The sequence below is a fragment of the Myxine glutinosa genome, chromosome 5 (genome assembly GCF_964187855.1).
Source record: "Myxine glutinosa chromosome 5, kmMyxGlut1.1, whole genome shotgun sequence".
In the NCBI taxonomy this organism is placed as follows: Eukaryota; Metazoa; Chordata; class Myxini; order Myxiniformes; family Myxinidae; genus Myxine; species Myxine glutinosa.
Window position 1 is genome coordinate 170,364,258 of NC_136265.1, and position 14,517 is coordinate 170,378,774.

The 14,517-nt window shown below is 42.7% G+C and overlaps 2 protein-coding genes across 2 annotated transcripts in view; both read right to left on the minus strand.

The window, feature by feature from the left end:
- Window positions 1-14,517, minus strand: part of LOC137426749 (CB1 cannabinoid receptor-interacting protein 1) — a 295,939-nt gene that overhangs the window by 276,740 nt on the left and 4,682 nt on the right. The gene's annotated exons all lie outside the window — the stretch shown is intronic.
- LOC144892422 (serine/threonine-protein kinase D3-like) overlaps window positions 1,457-14,517 on the minus strand; it is an 86,252-nt gene continuing 73,191 nt past the window's right edge. Inside the window, exons 3-5 of the mRNA XM_078779065.1 lie at window positions 8,780-8,911; window positions 4,433-4,551; window positions 1,457-1,804 (exon numbers count right to left, since the gene is read on the minus strand). Coding sequence (XP_078635191.1) covers window positions 1,760-1,804; window positions 4,433-4,551; window positions 8,780-8,911 — 296 coding nt within the window. The 3' untranslated portion in view covers window positions 1,457-1,759. The remainder of the gene's footprint in view (window positions 1,805-4,432; window positions 4,552-8,779; window positions 8,912-14,517) is intronic.

Below are 14,517 nucleotides of genomic sequence, written 5' to 3' on the forward strand. Positions count from 1 at the left end.
TCTCTCAAAAACGCTCAAATCTCACTCGTCTCAAAAAAGTAAAAGAAGAGGTCAGAGTTGTGTCTCTGGACATATATCAGGCATTCAACGCAGTGCAGTCAGCATATAGCTCTGAATGGAATCCATTACTTTCCTCTCCGGAATAGAGGCTGCGGTCCCTCCAAGACAGTGTCGTAGGCTCAGTCTTGTTTTATATAGATGGAAATGATCTATCTGATGCTCTGAAAAATCCTCGTTTCCTCTTTGCCAATGATTCCACAATATATTGTATGATACTGCATCCGATCACCAGGCCAGCAGCAGCTGCCTCCCTCTTTGTTGACCACAGAAGGAGAAGATGCTGGTCCAACACTTGGAACATGACATTTAAGCCAGGCAAATCTCACAATCTCACATTCTCATTCATTCATTCATTCTTTCTTTCTCTATCTCTCTGTCCAAAGTATTGGCTGATAAACTCATCAGATTGATTGCCATGATCAACCACTGGAAGAGATTTGATCTCGAACTCTGGGAACTCATATGATCAACCACTGGAAGAGATTTGATCTCAAACTTTGGGAACTCATTATCACTCACGACCTTTTCTGGCTAGGCCACATGTCAAAACTAGCCTCCAAAGCCATTTTCAGACTTCACATCCTCCATAATACATCTAATTAGTCCTGTCATGGTGAACCCAAACTTCTCACATCATACAAGGTTTTCATCCAGAGTTCTATCGAGTACTGCTCTCTGCTATTGGCCAAATGCCACTGCTTCACACATGTCTCTAATTGATACCATGGAATCCAAAACTCAAAATCGATGGCATAATGCTCAAAGAAGAAGAAGCACAGGGATTGCTACCGTCTCATCAGAGAGGTTGTTTGGCTCTATGTTTACTACTGCCTCTCTTCCGGTCTTGATCCCTCCATTCTTTAAACCTTTCACGTCACAGAATTATTCCAACAATCCTCCCCAGTCATGCGAAAATTGCCAAATGATGGCTTACTGCTCACCTCCACGGTATTGTTCTTCTTTTCTCCGACGTGTGGAACCAATTTCCTTAGTCTGTTCAATTCTACTTTTCCTTCCAGAAAGAGAGAGAGATTTATGTGTGGGCAAAGTCAGATGAGAAATATGTCACCCTGACCCTCAACTTCCCCAAACCCTCCAATTTTGATTACAGGTTAATGTTTCCCTCATTCTCTCTCACCTCTTTTTACTCGTTCATCCCTTTGCTTGTTGTATACACATGTTGAACCACTGTGTATAGCTTTCTACCTACCCTCGGTAACGTCTCTCTTTCGAGCTGAAATACTGAGGGTTTTTTCTTCGTTTTAATTCAACGACGATATATTATAGAAAATATGGATCAACTTTCTTATGGATTGAAATCGGAGAGAAAGGCATCTTAAGAGTCGAGTGAACTCAACATGCTTGGAGAAAAATAACATCTGAGTTCATGTATGGGACAAGAGATTTATTTGTTTTTGACAGGTTTTATAATATGATGCCAAGAGTAACAGCGCTTTATCAATACAATTTTTCCAACCCTATTCATTGTAACCAAGAACAAGATGAAGTACACAAGGAAGGCTGCAGGTGTAAACATGAAACTGGGAAAGTCGTGCAGAGATTCAGCCAATTTCAGCAGACACAGAGGTAAGCAAACTCTATAAGGCAAGAAACATGACTCAGGGAGAAATGACCAGGACCACCACATGCAGAGAAATTGCGGGGAAGTAGAAATAAAAATACTAGGGTTAACCTTACCTCATAAAGAGAAGAAAAAAGGCAGAACAAAAGGCAGAACAAGGCTCTATAGGAAAGAGAAAGAAGGTTGGATAAATGAAAGTAGGAAGGAAAGAAGTGCAATGTCCTTACAAACTTGATGGATAGAAAGCAAATTTTAAATAATATTACAAAATATTTAAAATATTTTATAAAGCACTGACTTATTTTCTATTACTAAAAGGAAAAGCATCTATCTGTCCGTCTGTCTGTCATGCTATATTCTAACGAATTCTTGCTGTCGTAGAATAAAACTGCAGCGAAGTCGATGGCACACCATCGCAAATCCCCACGCTTCTCACCTAAAGCAAAGTTGAAAGATGGCAAAAGGTTCCAGCAGGAATGATCCAACATCAAATTTTGAGTTAAAACATTTCCTCCTTTTTGACCCCTGTGACCTCAAGTCCCCACCTCCTGGGGCATGAACCGAGGGTCAAATCCAAAAAATCATTGCATATTTCATGCGTTGCCAAATGTTGATTGCATATGCAAAGTTTCATCAAAAATGTGCCCGTGATTGCTTCTTTTGGTATTTGACTCTGCCTATTTTGACTTTTGGTTTTGCCTCCTTCTGACTCTGCCCAAGACAGCAAGGCCAAAAATGATACAACAACAACAACAGGCATTTTAAGGCCATTTTCCCTGCTCGAGCAGGGGTTCGCCTAGGCCAAAATGATACTGCTCTTATACCTTCTTGCCATGTGGTGATCATAACTACCAAGTTTGGTGAATTTCTGCACAACTGTTTAGGAGGAGACAGCGTGACGGACTAACAGACAGAAAGACAGATGGAAAAACGGAGTCGATTATAATACTTCACCCCGTCTTTTTTTTAGAAAGTGTGGGGATGGAAATCGTACCACTGGAAAGCTAACAAATCAAATATTCACGTCCGTTTAATTACCATGGTGCCTGTTTTAAATACCCATCTCCTTCCAAAAAAAAATAACCGAAACAAGTGGGATTTGGAGCTTAATGTAGTGGGGTTCCAACGGTACCATTTTAATATTCTACGACAGCAGGAAACCTTTAAAATAAAGCGTGATGGACACGGAAGGCGCACACAAACAAAAACTACAGCCACGATGACAACAGCAACAACATCTATGTGTTATGAAAAAAAGATCCATTTTCAACGTGTTTCACTTCATTTTATATCCTCATTCAGACTCACAGATAGACACATGACATATTTGAGAAGTGGGACATGCAGTCTTTTGATTAAATCCATCAAGTGAAGCAATGGGTATGCATGCCTACTGTTGGACTGAAGGATGGGCAATTGAAAAGCATACATTATGTAGTGGGTGAACACTGAACAGATTTTAATTGAACCACAGATATTTTCAGATCATTCTTACAAAATAGATAAATGGTCAAAAGTTTGCAACCTTTCCAAAAATAAATAAATAAATAAATAAATAAATAAATAAATAAAAAGGCACTCTGATCTTTGTACGTACTCAAAGCAATTATATTTACTTATTTTCCCCTTTAGTGGTCTAGTACCATGTCATGCTCATGGAGGAAAAATTAACAAACTCAGAATGAAAACTAGAGAGTTCATACAACACCTTACCCCCCTGTTTTGAGAAACAAGCACGTGGACGGGTCTGCGAGCAGCAAATTTGATTGATCGTGATGACATAAAATACCGTAATATTTTTTCCCCCCCATAATTATTGTATGATGTCCCATAATTATTGAAATGGGAAAACATGTTTAAAAGAGAAATGTTGATAATTGGGATTTTTAAAAACTAATGCTCTTGGAGATTCTGCAAAATGGATGACAAGTATCCGAAAAGGATCACCAGGACCTTTATTCTGCTTTCATGTCTTACCATAGGCCCTATATAATAAAAAGCATATTTTTTATCCTCATTTCATGTGGGGACATCTCGTTGATATTTTTTTACTCCCTAACTCTTACACCTGTTTTTTTTTTCTTCATTAATCCTCCCAGTTTCGTTTTGCATATATTAAATTCTAGAGGACCTACCCGGCACTGCCCGGACAAGGGAATACCTGGCGCTGCCCAGCAGGGGTTTCGGGATGTGTTGGACATTGAAGAGCAATAGAGTTATGGGCCTCATTGTGGTTATATTTTGCCTGCAGGCTGGCAGCAGCATGACCTGGCACTAGATCCCAATATACACTTCATAGCATCCTTTGGTGGCCTGAAAAAGGACGTCAAGGCCAAACCTGTGGTAGCTTAACACCTTGCCCAGATTCTGAAGTATCTACACCCAAAATGTGGGGCCTCTAGACGCTATGGTTTGGCCGTGAAATAATAATGTACAAGCGCATAAACAAACACACAAATGCACAAACATTTGGAAAGATATAGATGGACTCTAATGGTCCCAGCTTACAATTTACATCGATTTTGGTTTATTTTACCCCAGTTTGAGAATGATTAACATATCCTCCATTGCTTAAACACTGCTTCACACATCAACAACAGTACACTTGCAACTGCACATATTACATTGGCTATATCTGGTTAATAAAATGGTCACGTGTGCAGGACATGACCCTGGATGAGGAAAATTATGAGACTTTTCTGTTTACTAGTCAAGAAAAAGGTCCAGTGTATCAACAATAAAACATCAACCACGTACGACATTGTTAAATGTGAAAAAACTCAAACTTACCGGAAAAGCTTCCTCTGAACTCAGGGATACGTTGGAGAGCTTTGACAGGCGCTTGCGAACTCCACTGCAGTTGTTTGGGATACGGAAGGCACAGCGCTTATGATAGTTTAGGCCACAGCCTGCGGTAAAAGAGAGGGAAACATCAGTCTACAAAAGCAAACAAAAGTTTGACCCATATTCTTTACATTGAGGATCTAAAGCTGATGAAAAAGTATTGTGTTACGTGGAAGGGAGTGGGGGACGGGAGGAACCATAGCTAGACCGTGGTAAGTGTAGTATGGTCCGTGTGCTTCAAGTAGCTGTTAGATTGACATGTAACAGGGATCTGTCAGGTTAAGATGTTATGTTACACGTGACGCCGAGGAGGAAGCGTATGTAATTTATAGACAGGGTAGACCTTATTATATGTGGGCGTAAACACCTCATGTGGTAGGCGAGACTAGTAGGCAAGAACCTCTCATGAGAGACTTTGATAATTACTCATCTGTCTGGCCATCACAATCTGTCTTGCCAGTATGTGGCAGCCATGGTGGCATAATGCTCTGTGGAGGCAGAAGTGCCATCTGCATTTATTTTTTACAGGGGCCGCCCCCGTGGGTGGGACAGTTGGAGCAGAGAACTCCACCCAAGAGCAGGGGACTCTGTCAAGGGGAAGGAGATCGTGAGAGAGACCTGGCTTGAGGAAGGAGGACAGAGAGACCTGGTTACAAAGAAGAAGAGGACTCATTGTTCAGAGAGGAGAGCACAAAAGCCTGGTGAGGAAGGAGGTCTTGCTTAATGGACAGAGGGGGCCACGAGGCCTGGTGGAGGAGGTGGATCATCGATGGCAGTCCACACCAAGCACCATCTTCATTGTGCTCACTTTAGCTTCGGAGAGACATCGTCATACACCTGATCCACAAAGAGATCGATTTCAAGCCTTGCTACGCAGCATCAGATAAGGGAAGTCTCACCTACAATTGTTTTGTTGCACGAGTGTGATCTGTGGCGCCGAGTGGGTTAGGAATAGTTTTATTACCAATCATTGTACATACATATAAGTTTGAATATCCCCATTTACCTCTTTGTGTCCATTTGACTTGCATGGTTTGCTCCATTTTTATTTAAAGTGTCATGTTACCATCTTCCCTGTTTACTTATAAATAAGAACCACCTTGAGGCCATTTTTTCCCGCATAGCAGGGGTTGGCCTTTTTCGGGCACCGTGGTCCCCTTTTTTTTGAAGCAATGTTTTATGGCCGGATGCTCTTCCTGCCGCCAACCCTGTTCGTCACCTCTTGCGACACACAGGGAATTACCAGTGAACTGGTACTCATTTTTCCGACCTCGGAAGGATGACAGGCCGAGTCAACCCCCGCGGCGTTAATTCAATGATCGACCAGGATTCAAACCCAGGATCCGAGGATCCAAAGCCGGCACCCTAACTGCTAAGTCAACACCAGGCTAATGTTTACTTATAAATAAACCCTTTAAAAGCTAAGAAATGCATTTCAGCTATCTGCTTTCGTGTGCATGAGCTGCCATTAATCGGCCCAATTGAAGTTCTTGGAGAACAGTAAAGTCAGAATTAATTAAATCAACACAGTAAAGTAAATAGTAAAAGATCGTTCGGCCAATCTCCCAAGTCTAACTCGGTGCTGAGGTTCCTGTTTTACCGGGAGCTTCAGAAGTTACAGTAATATATTTAGATACTCAAGGAATATTCAAAATAAAGGTTATAGATGGACAACCAGGGAAAGGGATTGTCGAGTTTTACCAATGAACAAATATATTTAAGAGGCATGGGGCCTAACAGAAAGAGATGATCAATATCACACTGTAAAAAGTATATGCAAGGAAATCGACCCATTCATGCACTTGCTGTATCCACTATGCACTCAATCAACTGACGTAACCTCTATATAGTGTCCTTAATTTTACCATCACCTTGATATTGTTATGTTTAATGGGGGTTGGGATGAGGGGTCAGTTGTTAGAATTATGATATAGACCCCCATATGTGAATCGTGTAGCTCAAGATTATTTTGCATGTATTAAGGACATGTGCAAGGGATAATTGTCTGGATAACTGTCTACTGGGATAACTGGGATAACTGTCGGGCACGAGGCCCGTGTGAGAGATGGATCCTGTCTAACTTTAGACTAGGGAGGATGTCCTGTCACATTTGTCTTGTGTTGAATTGAGTGGTCCTGTGTGAGATATTGTAGGTTTCCCCCACATCCATGACATGGCATGTGTCCCCCTCACACCATGGGGTAAGAGGAGAAACAGTCGGCCTCTGACATCTCACCAGTGAGAGACAGGTGCTTCCACATGACCGCTCATAATTGGCAACAAGCAAGATGGCACAATTGGACCACGTTGCTTGGTGGCCATAATGCCCAGCATTGGTGCGGAATCAGTGTCGTCTGATTGGGCAAGACGCTGTCACTATGAGTGGAGGCGGTATTTCTTTGTTTGTTTTTTGTGGGTGCTGACGTTGACGCCTTAAGGGCAAATAAGAAGGGGGTGAGTCCACAAGAGTGGGATATCAGTGCCGTTGGGTGTTTGATGTTGGTCACTGGCAACGTTTGAGCTTGGCCTGTGCATTTGTTGCCAAGACATACTGCCCTCATGAATTGCCAGGCCGCCGATTGTTCAATCTGGGATTTCCCACTGTCTGCTCTCATCATTCACCCGGTTCTGTGTAAATGTTGTACGTGGTGCCCTAGATGGGGATTCGTTTTAGTGTATACATTTCGTGCTTATGTGTTGTGTCTTCATCCAGGGTTCCATCCGTGTTTGTCACCCAAATAAATTAGTATATTATCTCTTAAGCCACATGTGCATGTCTCTGCCATCTGTCCCATCCCGATGATTCGGATTGCCAAGAAGTTCACTCAAAAGTACCTATATATTGCTTATATATGGATTTCACGTCGACGTGTATCCAACTAAGGGTGACTCCAGTGCATTTTGAATGAAGCACGCCATCTTGGAGAAAGAAAGTGGCTGCCTGAACTGTTCTCGATTATGGAAACTAAAAGGTTTCAAATTGTCTGTTTGGTTATATGCTTAGTTACCCTACAGCATTCCTAAGATCATACAATGAATAGCCAGTCCCCCAACCCCACAAAATGTACTCTTGGTAACTACTTACAAGCATGTTTAAGCCTTGGTCTATATATTATAATAAACTAGGGCGTGCCCGTACTATATATATATCTAAAATTATATCCCCCCCCTCTATTTACATGAAATGGTTTGGTCCATTCGCAAAGCCAAAGCGAACGGCTTGCGAGTACGGTGACAATCCCCCCCCTCTATTTACATGAAATGGTTTGGTCCATTCGCAAAGCCAAAGCGAACGGCTTGCGAGTACGGTGACAATCCCCCCCCTCTATTTACATGAAATGGTTTGGTCCATTCGCAAAGCCAAAGCGAACGGCTTGCGAGTACGGTGACCATACCTTGGGAACCACTTGTCCGATTAATTTCAAACCTTGAAAAGGCACATCCTCGAGTCCCCAGCAATATACCTGGCAAGTTTCAAGTATATCGGACCGGTAGTTGTCGAGAAACAGCGGTCACAGACAAACACACACACAGACACACACACATACACACAGAGATTACTGGAATTATAGATAGACTAGGGCGTGCCCATACGTGGGTGCAAAAAAACATGCGTGCAAACAACAACAACAAAAAAAAACTTTGAAACCACGTGGCAGTAACGACCACAGAACCCCCCCCTCTATTTACATGAAATGGTTTGGTCCATTCGCAAAGCCAAAGCGAACGGCTTGCGAGTACGGTAGAACCCCCCCCCTCTATTTACATGAAATGGTTTGGTCCATTCGCAAAGCCAAAGCGAACGGCTTGCAAGTACGGTGACCATACCTTGGGAACCACTTGTCCGATTAATTTCAAACCTTGAAAAGGCACATCCTCGGGTCCCCAGCAATATACCTGGCAAGTTTCAAGTATATCGGACCCGTGGTTGTCGAGAAACAGCGGTCACAGACACACAGACACACACACAGAGATTACTGGAATTATAGATAGATGAATAGCCACTTTTTCTCGAGCCAAAAACTAATCTGTATCTGGGAAATAAACTCAATAGACCCGAAATCACAGAACACTCATCACTATCATGTTACAAGGACAATAGCAGGAAAGCTCTGATTGATTACAACATAGCATGCTCGACTGAAAAGCAACAAAACTGCTTCACATGAATCTTAACACAGACCCTCAACAATCCAACCATCAGTTTCTGCTTCCAAGATCGGGGAATCACAATATCCAGCATGTTTCACTTGGATGGTAGGCATTGGACACCCTGACAAACGGCAAACTGACCTTCACATTTGAGACCTTGCCGAACCAAGCCCCAGAGCATTTCTCCACAATGATCGCAGAATGTTGGCGACTTGTACGAGTGAACAAAGAGCGTGTGTGGCCGGATCTGGATGTCCTCCAATGTCGCCGAGGCTGGGAAATAAAAAAGGGCAGATGTAGCGAAAAGATCATGGTATGCATGGATACGAGCACGGAGGAATCTACGTAAAAGAAAAAGTGATGCAATAGTCTGATGGAGGACAAACGACTGGCCACCCAGTGCATGCTGGCAGAGCCGTGCAACAGAAAGGGCTGCTTTGTGAAAGATGTAAAACATGAAAAGAAGGGAATGAAGCAGACAGCGTGGAGACATGTATCAATGAAGAGAAAAGGAAAAATTAATAAATAAAGGCAAAGATAGAACAGAAACTGAGTTTCAAACATGGATCCAACTCGTATGTCAAGATCTTTTGTTGCGCAGCACGATAAAAGTTTTATGAGAAAGGTTATTGGTTCAGAATAATGTTCTACAATAATGTTCTAAACCTAACATCTTTAATATTAAATAGAAAGCAGAGAGAGCGAGTTTTTCACTTACTCACCTCAGGCAAGCCAGATAGCCTGTTTAACACCTGACCTCTCCCCCCAATTTTTAAAAAACAAATCGTCAAGGATTTATCAAAAAAGTTTTTTTTTAAACCTTTTTCAAATGGAAAAAATCAATATTGCATTTTGAAGAATCAAATCCCAAATTGTACTATCATGCATGCCAAAACAAACATTTTATTTTAATTTGATAATTTTCTCGATGAAATGTGGTAATAATAATAATAATCTTGTCACTTTAATTCACAAAGTATTGCAGTGATGATCAACAGCTGCCTGCCTGACAATAAATACTTTGCTTCCAATGAAACCAGGCTCGGTGACGATGGTTCGCGTGTCCGCTCTGAGTCTGGGAGGTCAGCGGTTCAATGCTTACCCTGGCTGAGTCATACGGAACACTTGTTTCCATGCTGCTTTCTCACTTGAGGCTCAGCAGGATTTAGGAGGGAGATCACAGACAAACGCTATAGGTTGGCACTCATTAATCGCCTTGCTAACATTACAGAGAAAAGTGAAGTCAGAAGAAACCATGACACTTGCATCCAGAGTGCATCAGGTGCATGTCTGAAGTCGTCTGCTATTATTATTTATCCAACTGCTCTTTATATTAATAGCACCCCCATGAGCCAGATAGCCTGTTTAACAACACCTGCGCTCTCCCCCCAATTTTTAAAAAACAAATCGTCAAGGATTTATCAAAAAGTCAAAAAAAAACCTTTTTCAAATGGAAAAAAATCAATATTGCATTTTGAAGAATCAAATCCCAAATTGTATACGTAGCTAGGCTAACACAAAACACCACTCGACATTGTGATACAAGCATGAAACATGGCAGTGATGTTCTTATATAGATACACTTTAAATCCAGGCCATTAGCCAACTCGAAATTCAACATGGCAGCCATTTTTTTTTTTTTTTTTGGGATACAGAATCGAGGCTCGTGAAAGAGCTAACATTTATCACACAAACAAATCAAACAAACAAACAAACAAAATATATAAAAAGAGGGAGCGGAAGACAAGATGGGGAGAGAAGGGGAAGCACACAAACACAACATTTGAGAGCAGGGAGAGAGAGGGCTTGGGGGGAGGAGGCATGGGAAGCGGGGGGGGGGGGGGGGGTTGGAGATGTACAAAACACAAGGACACCAAGGACTTCCAGGACAGAAGTTGGTATTTCAAAAAAGTGGATTTGGGGTGAAATTAGCAGGGGTAGAAAAGATCAAGGTTTTGGATGGGGGAAGATAAGAGATTGTGGTGAACAGCTGTTTTAAAGACATGGAGGGTGGAGTGGGATTGAAGAGAGTGAGGGAGTTTGTTCCAGAGGTGGGAGAAAAGAGGAATGAAGGAGTGAAGGTGAGCAGAGAGTTGATTTTGGCAGTTTAACCATAAGAGGGTTGCAGGCAGATCTTGTGCGACCTGTAGGAATATTTGGGGGACAGAGCCCAGAGAAAGCTGGGGGGGTGGGGGGGGGGGCAAGGCCAGAGAGGAGTCGGTAGAAGACGGAAAGACCACCAACCTGCCTGTGGTGAGTGAGTGAAAGGCCCTCAGAGGTAGCTTCATCGCGGGAGATTCCAATGATTCTGAACGCTTTGGTTTCAACAGCGTGAAGACGAGCTAGGTGTGAGGCAGGAGCACCAGCCCAGAGGGGAGAGCATTTCATTGAGCTGCGGATGAAAGCCTTGTATGTGGTGAGGAGCTCAGGTGTGCCAAGGAAGGACTTCGCACGACGGAGGATGCCCAGTCGGCGACTGGCTTTGGAGGCCAGATTTGAAATGTGGTTTTCCCAGGAAAGATCATGGCAGATAGTGAGACCCAAATTTCTTTCTTTTCCAATTTCTTTTTAAATAGCCACCAAAATTGCCAAAATGTGCCATAAAATTTTTGATAATGAATTAAGGACGTATATCAATACAAAATCACAGAACTACATATTATCTATAAGAGGTCGTTAATATTTACAATTTATCTGAATTAGGCAATCTGTTCCAATTATTCAGAGGATCCGTTATGTTTTCGTTGTCTCGTCCCATTTGTCCTTGCCGCCGCAAACAAAAATGGGTGGAGGTTATGTTTTCACCCGTCTGTCTGTCTGTGAACAGAATATCTCAAAAAGTTGTCGATGGATTCAGACGAAATTTGGTGGAGGTGGGCTATGTGACGAGGACTAAATGATTAGATTTTGGGTGAAGATCTGAATCGAGATACTAGAATTTTTAAAAGTGATTCTTCACCATTGAGTGTTCGGGCCAAAGACGATATCCATGGAAAGCATATTTCAAAAAGTTGTGGACAGATTATGACAAAACCGCGGTGGATGAGTTGGTTAGGAGACAATAATAAGCCGTTTCAATTTTGGTTCAGGTCCGAATCCAGATCCGGCCTATCAGTGGAATACAAAACAAATTGTTCAGTCTGGCGGAGGTATGTGCTCTACCGCGTGCATTCTAGTTTATTTATGAAACAATTACTCCACAAGGTGAGCATGTCTATCTGCCAGCTAGATTTCCAGTGCTTTATTTGAGTATTCCTGATTAGGTGAAGTTGTTAAATCTCTTTTTTATGATCGGCGTGGTTTAAGACTGCATTGAAAATTCGGCCATGTGTTGCATCCCACGATGAAGCTAACTCCGAGGGCCTTTCACTTACTCACTTCAGGCAGGTTGTTGGTCTTTCTGTCTTCTACCGACTCCTCTCCGGGCTTGCTCTCCCAGCTCTCTCTGGGCTCTGTCCCCCAAATATTCCTACAGGTCGCACAAGATCTGCCTGCAACCCTCTTATGGTTAAACTGCCAAAATCAAGACTCTCTGCTCACCTTCACTCCTCTTTTCTCCCGCCTCTGGAACAAACCCCTCACTCTGTTCAATCCCACTCCTTCCTCCAGGTCTTTAAAACAGCTGTTCACCACCATCTCTTATCTTCCCCCATCCAAAACCTTGATCTTTTCTACCCCCGCTAATTTCACCCCAGATCCACTTTTTTGAAATACCAACTTCTTTCCTGGAAGTCCTTGCAGTGTCCTTGTGTTTTATACTTCTCCCACCACCCCCCCCCCCTCCCCCTTCCCATGCATCCTCCCCCCAAGCCCTCTCCCTGTCACAGATCTCCCGATGTCCCTGCTCTCAAATGTTGTGTTTGTGCTTTCCCTTCTCTCCCCATCTTGTCTACCGCTACCCTTATTATATGTTTTGTGTGTCTGTCTGATTTTTTTTTGTGCGATAAATGTTAGCTCTTTCACGAGCCTCGATGCTGTATACTAAAAAAAAAAAATCCTTCGGGCACGTGGGCCGAATAAACTGTTTAAATTATCAGGAGTACACAAAACCAAAGCTAGGAGTAATATTATCAGACATAATGGATAGCTAAGTTATTGAATGACAACAAAAGCAATGAGGTTTGATATGGGAAACTGAACATTGAAGGTAAAGAGAATGCATTCGTTAACAGTCAGCCAGTAAGCCTCCTAGGCAAACTAATCTTCAAGGACCTCAGGATAACACCATCAGACAATCCGTTAAGAACAAGCTCACAGATATGCAAAGCACGACAGAAGAAAGCCTTTTAAATGGAATCATGAAGATATGGGTCCACAAACATCAAACATGAAATTATACCCTAAATGACTAGGGAATTCACAATCTACAACTTCCCAATCACCTGCACTGACAGTCTTGGAACAGCATGGACAAAATTTCTGGAAAAATAAGGGCAGGGATAAGCAGAAATACCACCAACAGTGCACTGCACAGAAGCAGGAAAAGGTATTGTTAATTGGTAAAGGGGAGAGGGTTAATGGTCCATACCTAGAATGTAATAAGAGCAGTATTGACCGTGTGAATTGAGTAGCTTAGATTTACGTCTGTATCAGGAAATGGTCAAAGGTAAGTAGTAATGTAAAACGTGCACTGAGGAGGCAATTCGTGTAAACCTTAAAACAAAGTATGGCAAGGTTGCATTGTGTAAAACCTCCTGTAACAGGCAAGGACAGGTGGAGAACTTGCAACCAAAGAAAGACACCAGAGCAGTGCTATGAATGCAGTTCACAAGACATCATGGCCACTCTGAAAGTGCCATGAGCAGACGTGGCAATTTGGCTAAGGACTCGCAAATGACCATGGGATAAGGGCACCGTGGGCGAGCTCTGCTCCTCTCGATCACAACGTCATGTGGAGTGGCTAATAGGGACCAGGCATGGCCAGCCCCAATGGATGACAAAACTGTTACGCACGCATGTGCACTCTCTTTCTCTCTCTCTCTCTCTCTCTCTCTCTCTCTCTCTCTCTCTCTCTGCTTTGTCGCCCCCACGGGAAAGACTTCTGGAGAGATAGGGCAGCACGGGGTATCCTCATTGCGATCTCTTCTCATTTCCATCCTGAACCGCACTTTGGTCTGTGCTATACCTTCCTGCACGACCGTGCCATTGTGGTACAGCACCAACAGCTCGTGCCTGCTTCAAGTCCTCGCCTGCTCCCTTTGTTGTTCAAGTCCGGTATTTCGGGGCTATAGCGGGTTATTAATTTTCATGGTACACAGGGTTGTGTGTTCCTTTCACCTGTTTGTGTCCGTCAACCACTTTGCTTGTTCCGTTTATTCATTCATACCGTCTAGTCCATCCTGATCTCCGTATTCTATTAATAACAAGCATTCTGAGTATTGCACTGCAATACATGTCCCCTACCAAAGTTCAAAGTGCCATAACTTTGTCAAAAATGATCGAATATGCAAATTTATGCACGGTTGATGCTGGTTTTCAAACTTGATCTGAGGTATGCTGAGACATGTGTGTCACGCCTCGCCTCGTTGATAAGCCCGCAAGGTCGCTCTGTGGGGCGGCCTGCACATATTGCACTGTGTGAATTATATAATCACCAACTCACGGTCTGAGGTACTAGCGATTCAAGAGATATCCATTTTAAAAAATATTTTCGTTTAACGATATCTGCCAAACCACGTGACCTATCGCAAATTCCAAAAGGACATTTTAGTAGACCGACATGCTGAACAGATCTGTGAAGTTTCCCCTCGATTGGATCACAAATGAGGGAGGAGCTCGGTTTTAAAGGTTCATGCTTAAAAACGTCATAAGTCTGAAACCATGTGACGCATGTCGTCATGCTCGCTGACTTTTTTGTTCGGAAATTTTTTTGAATGAAA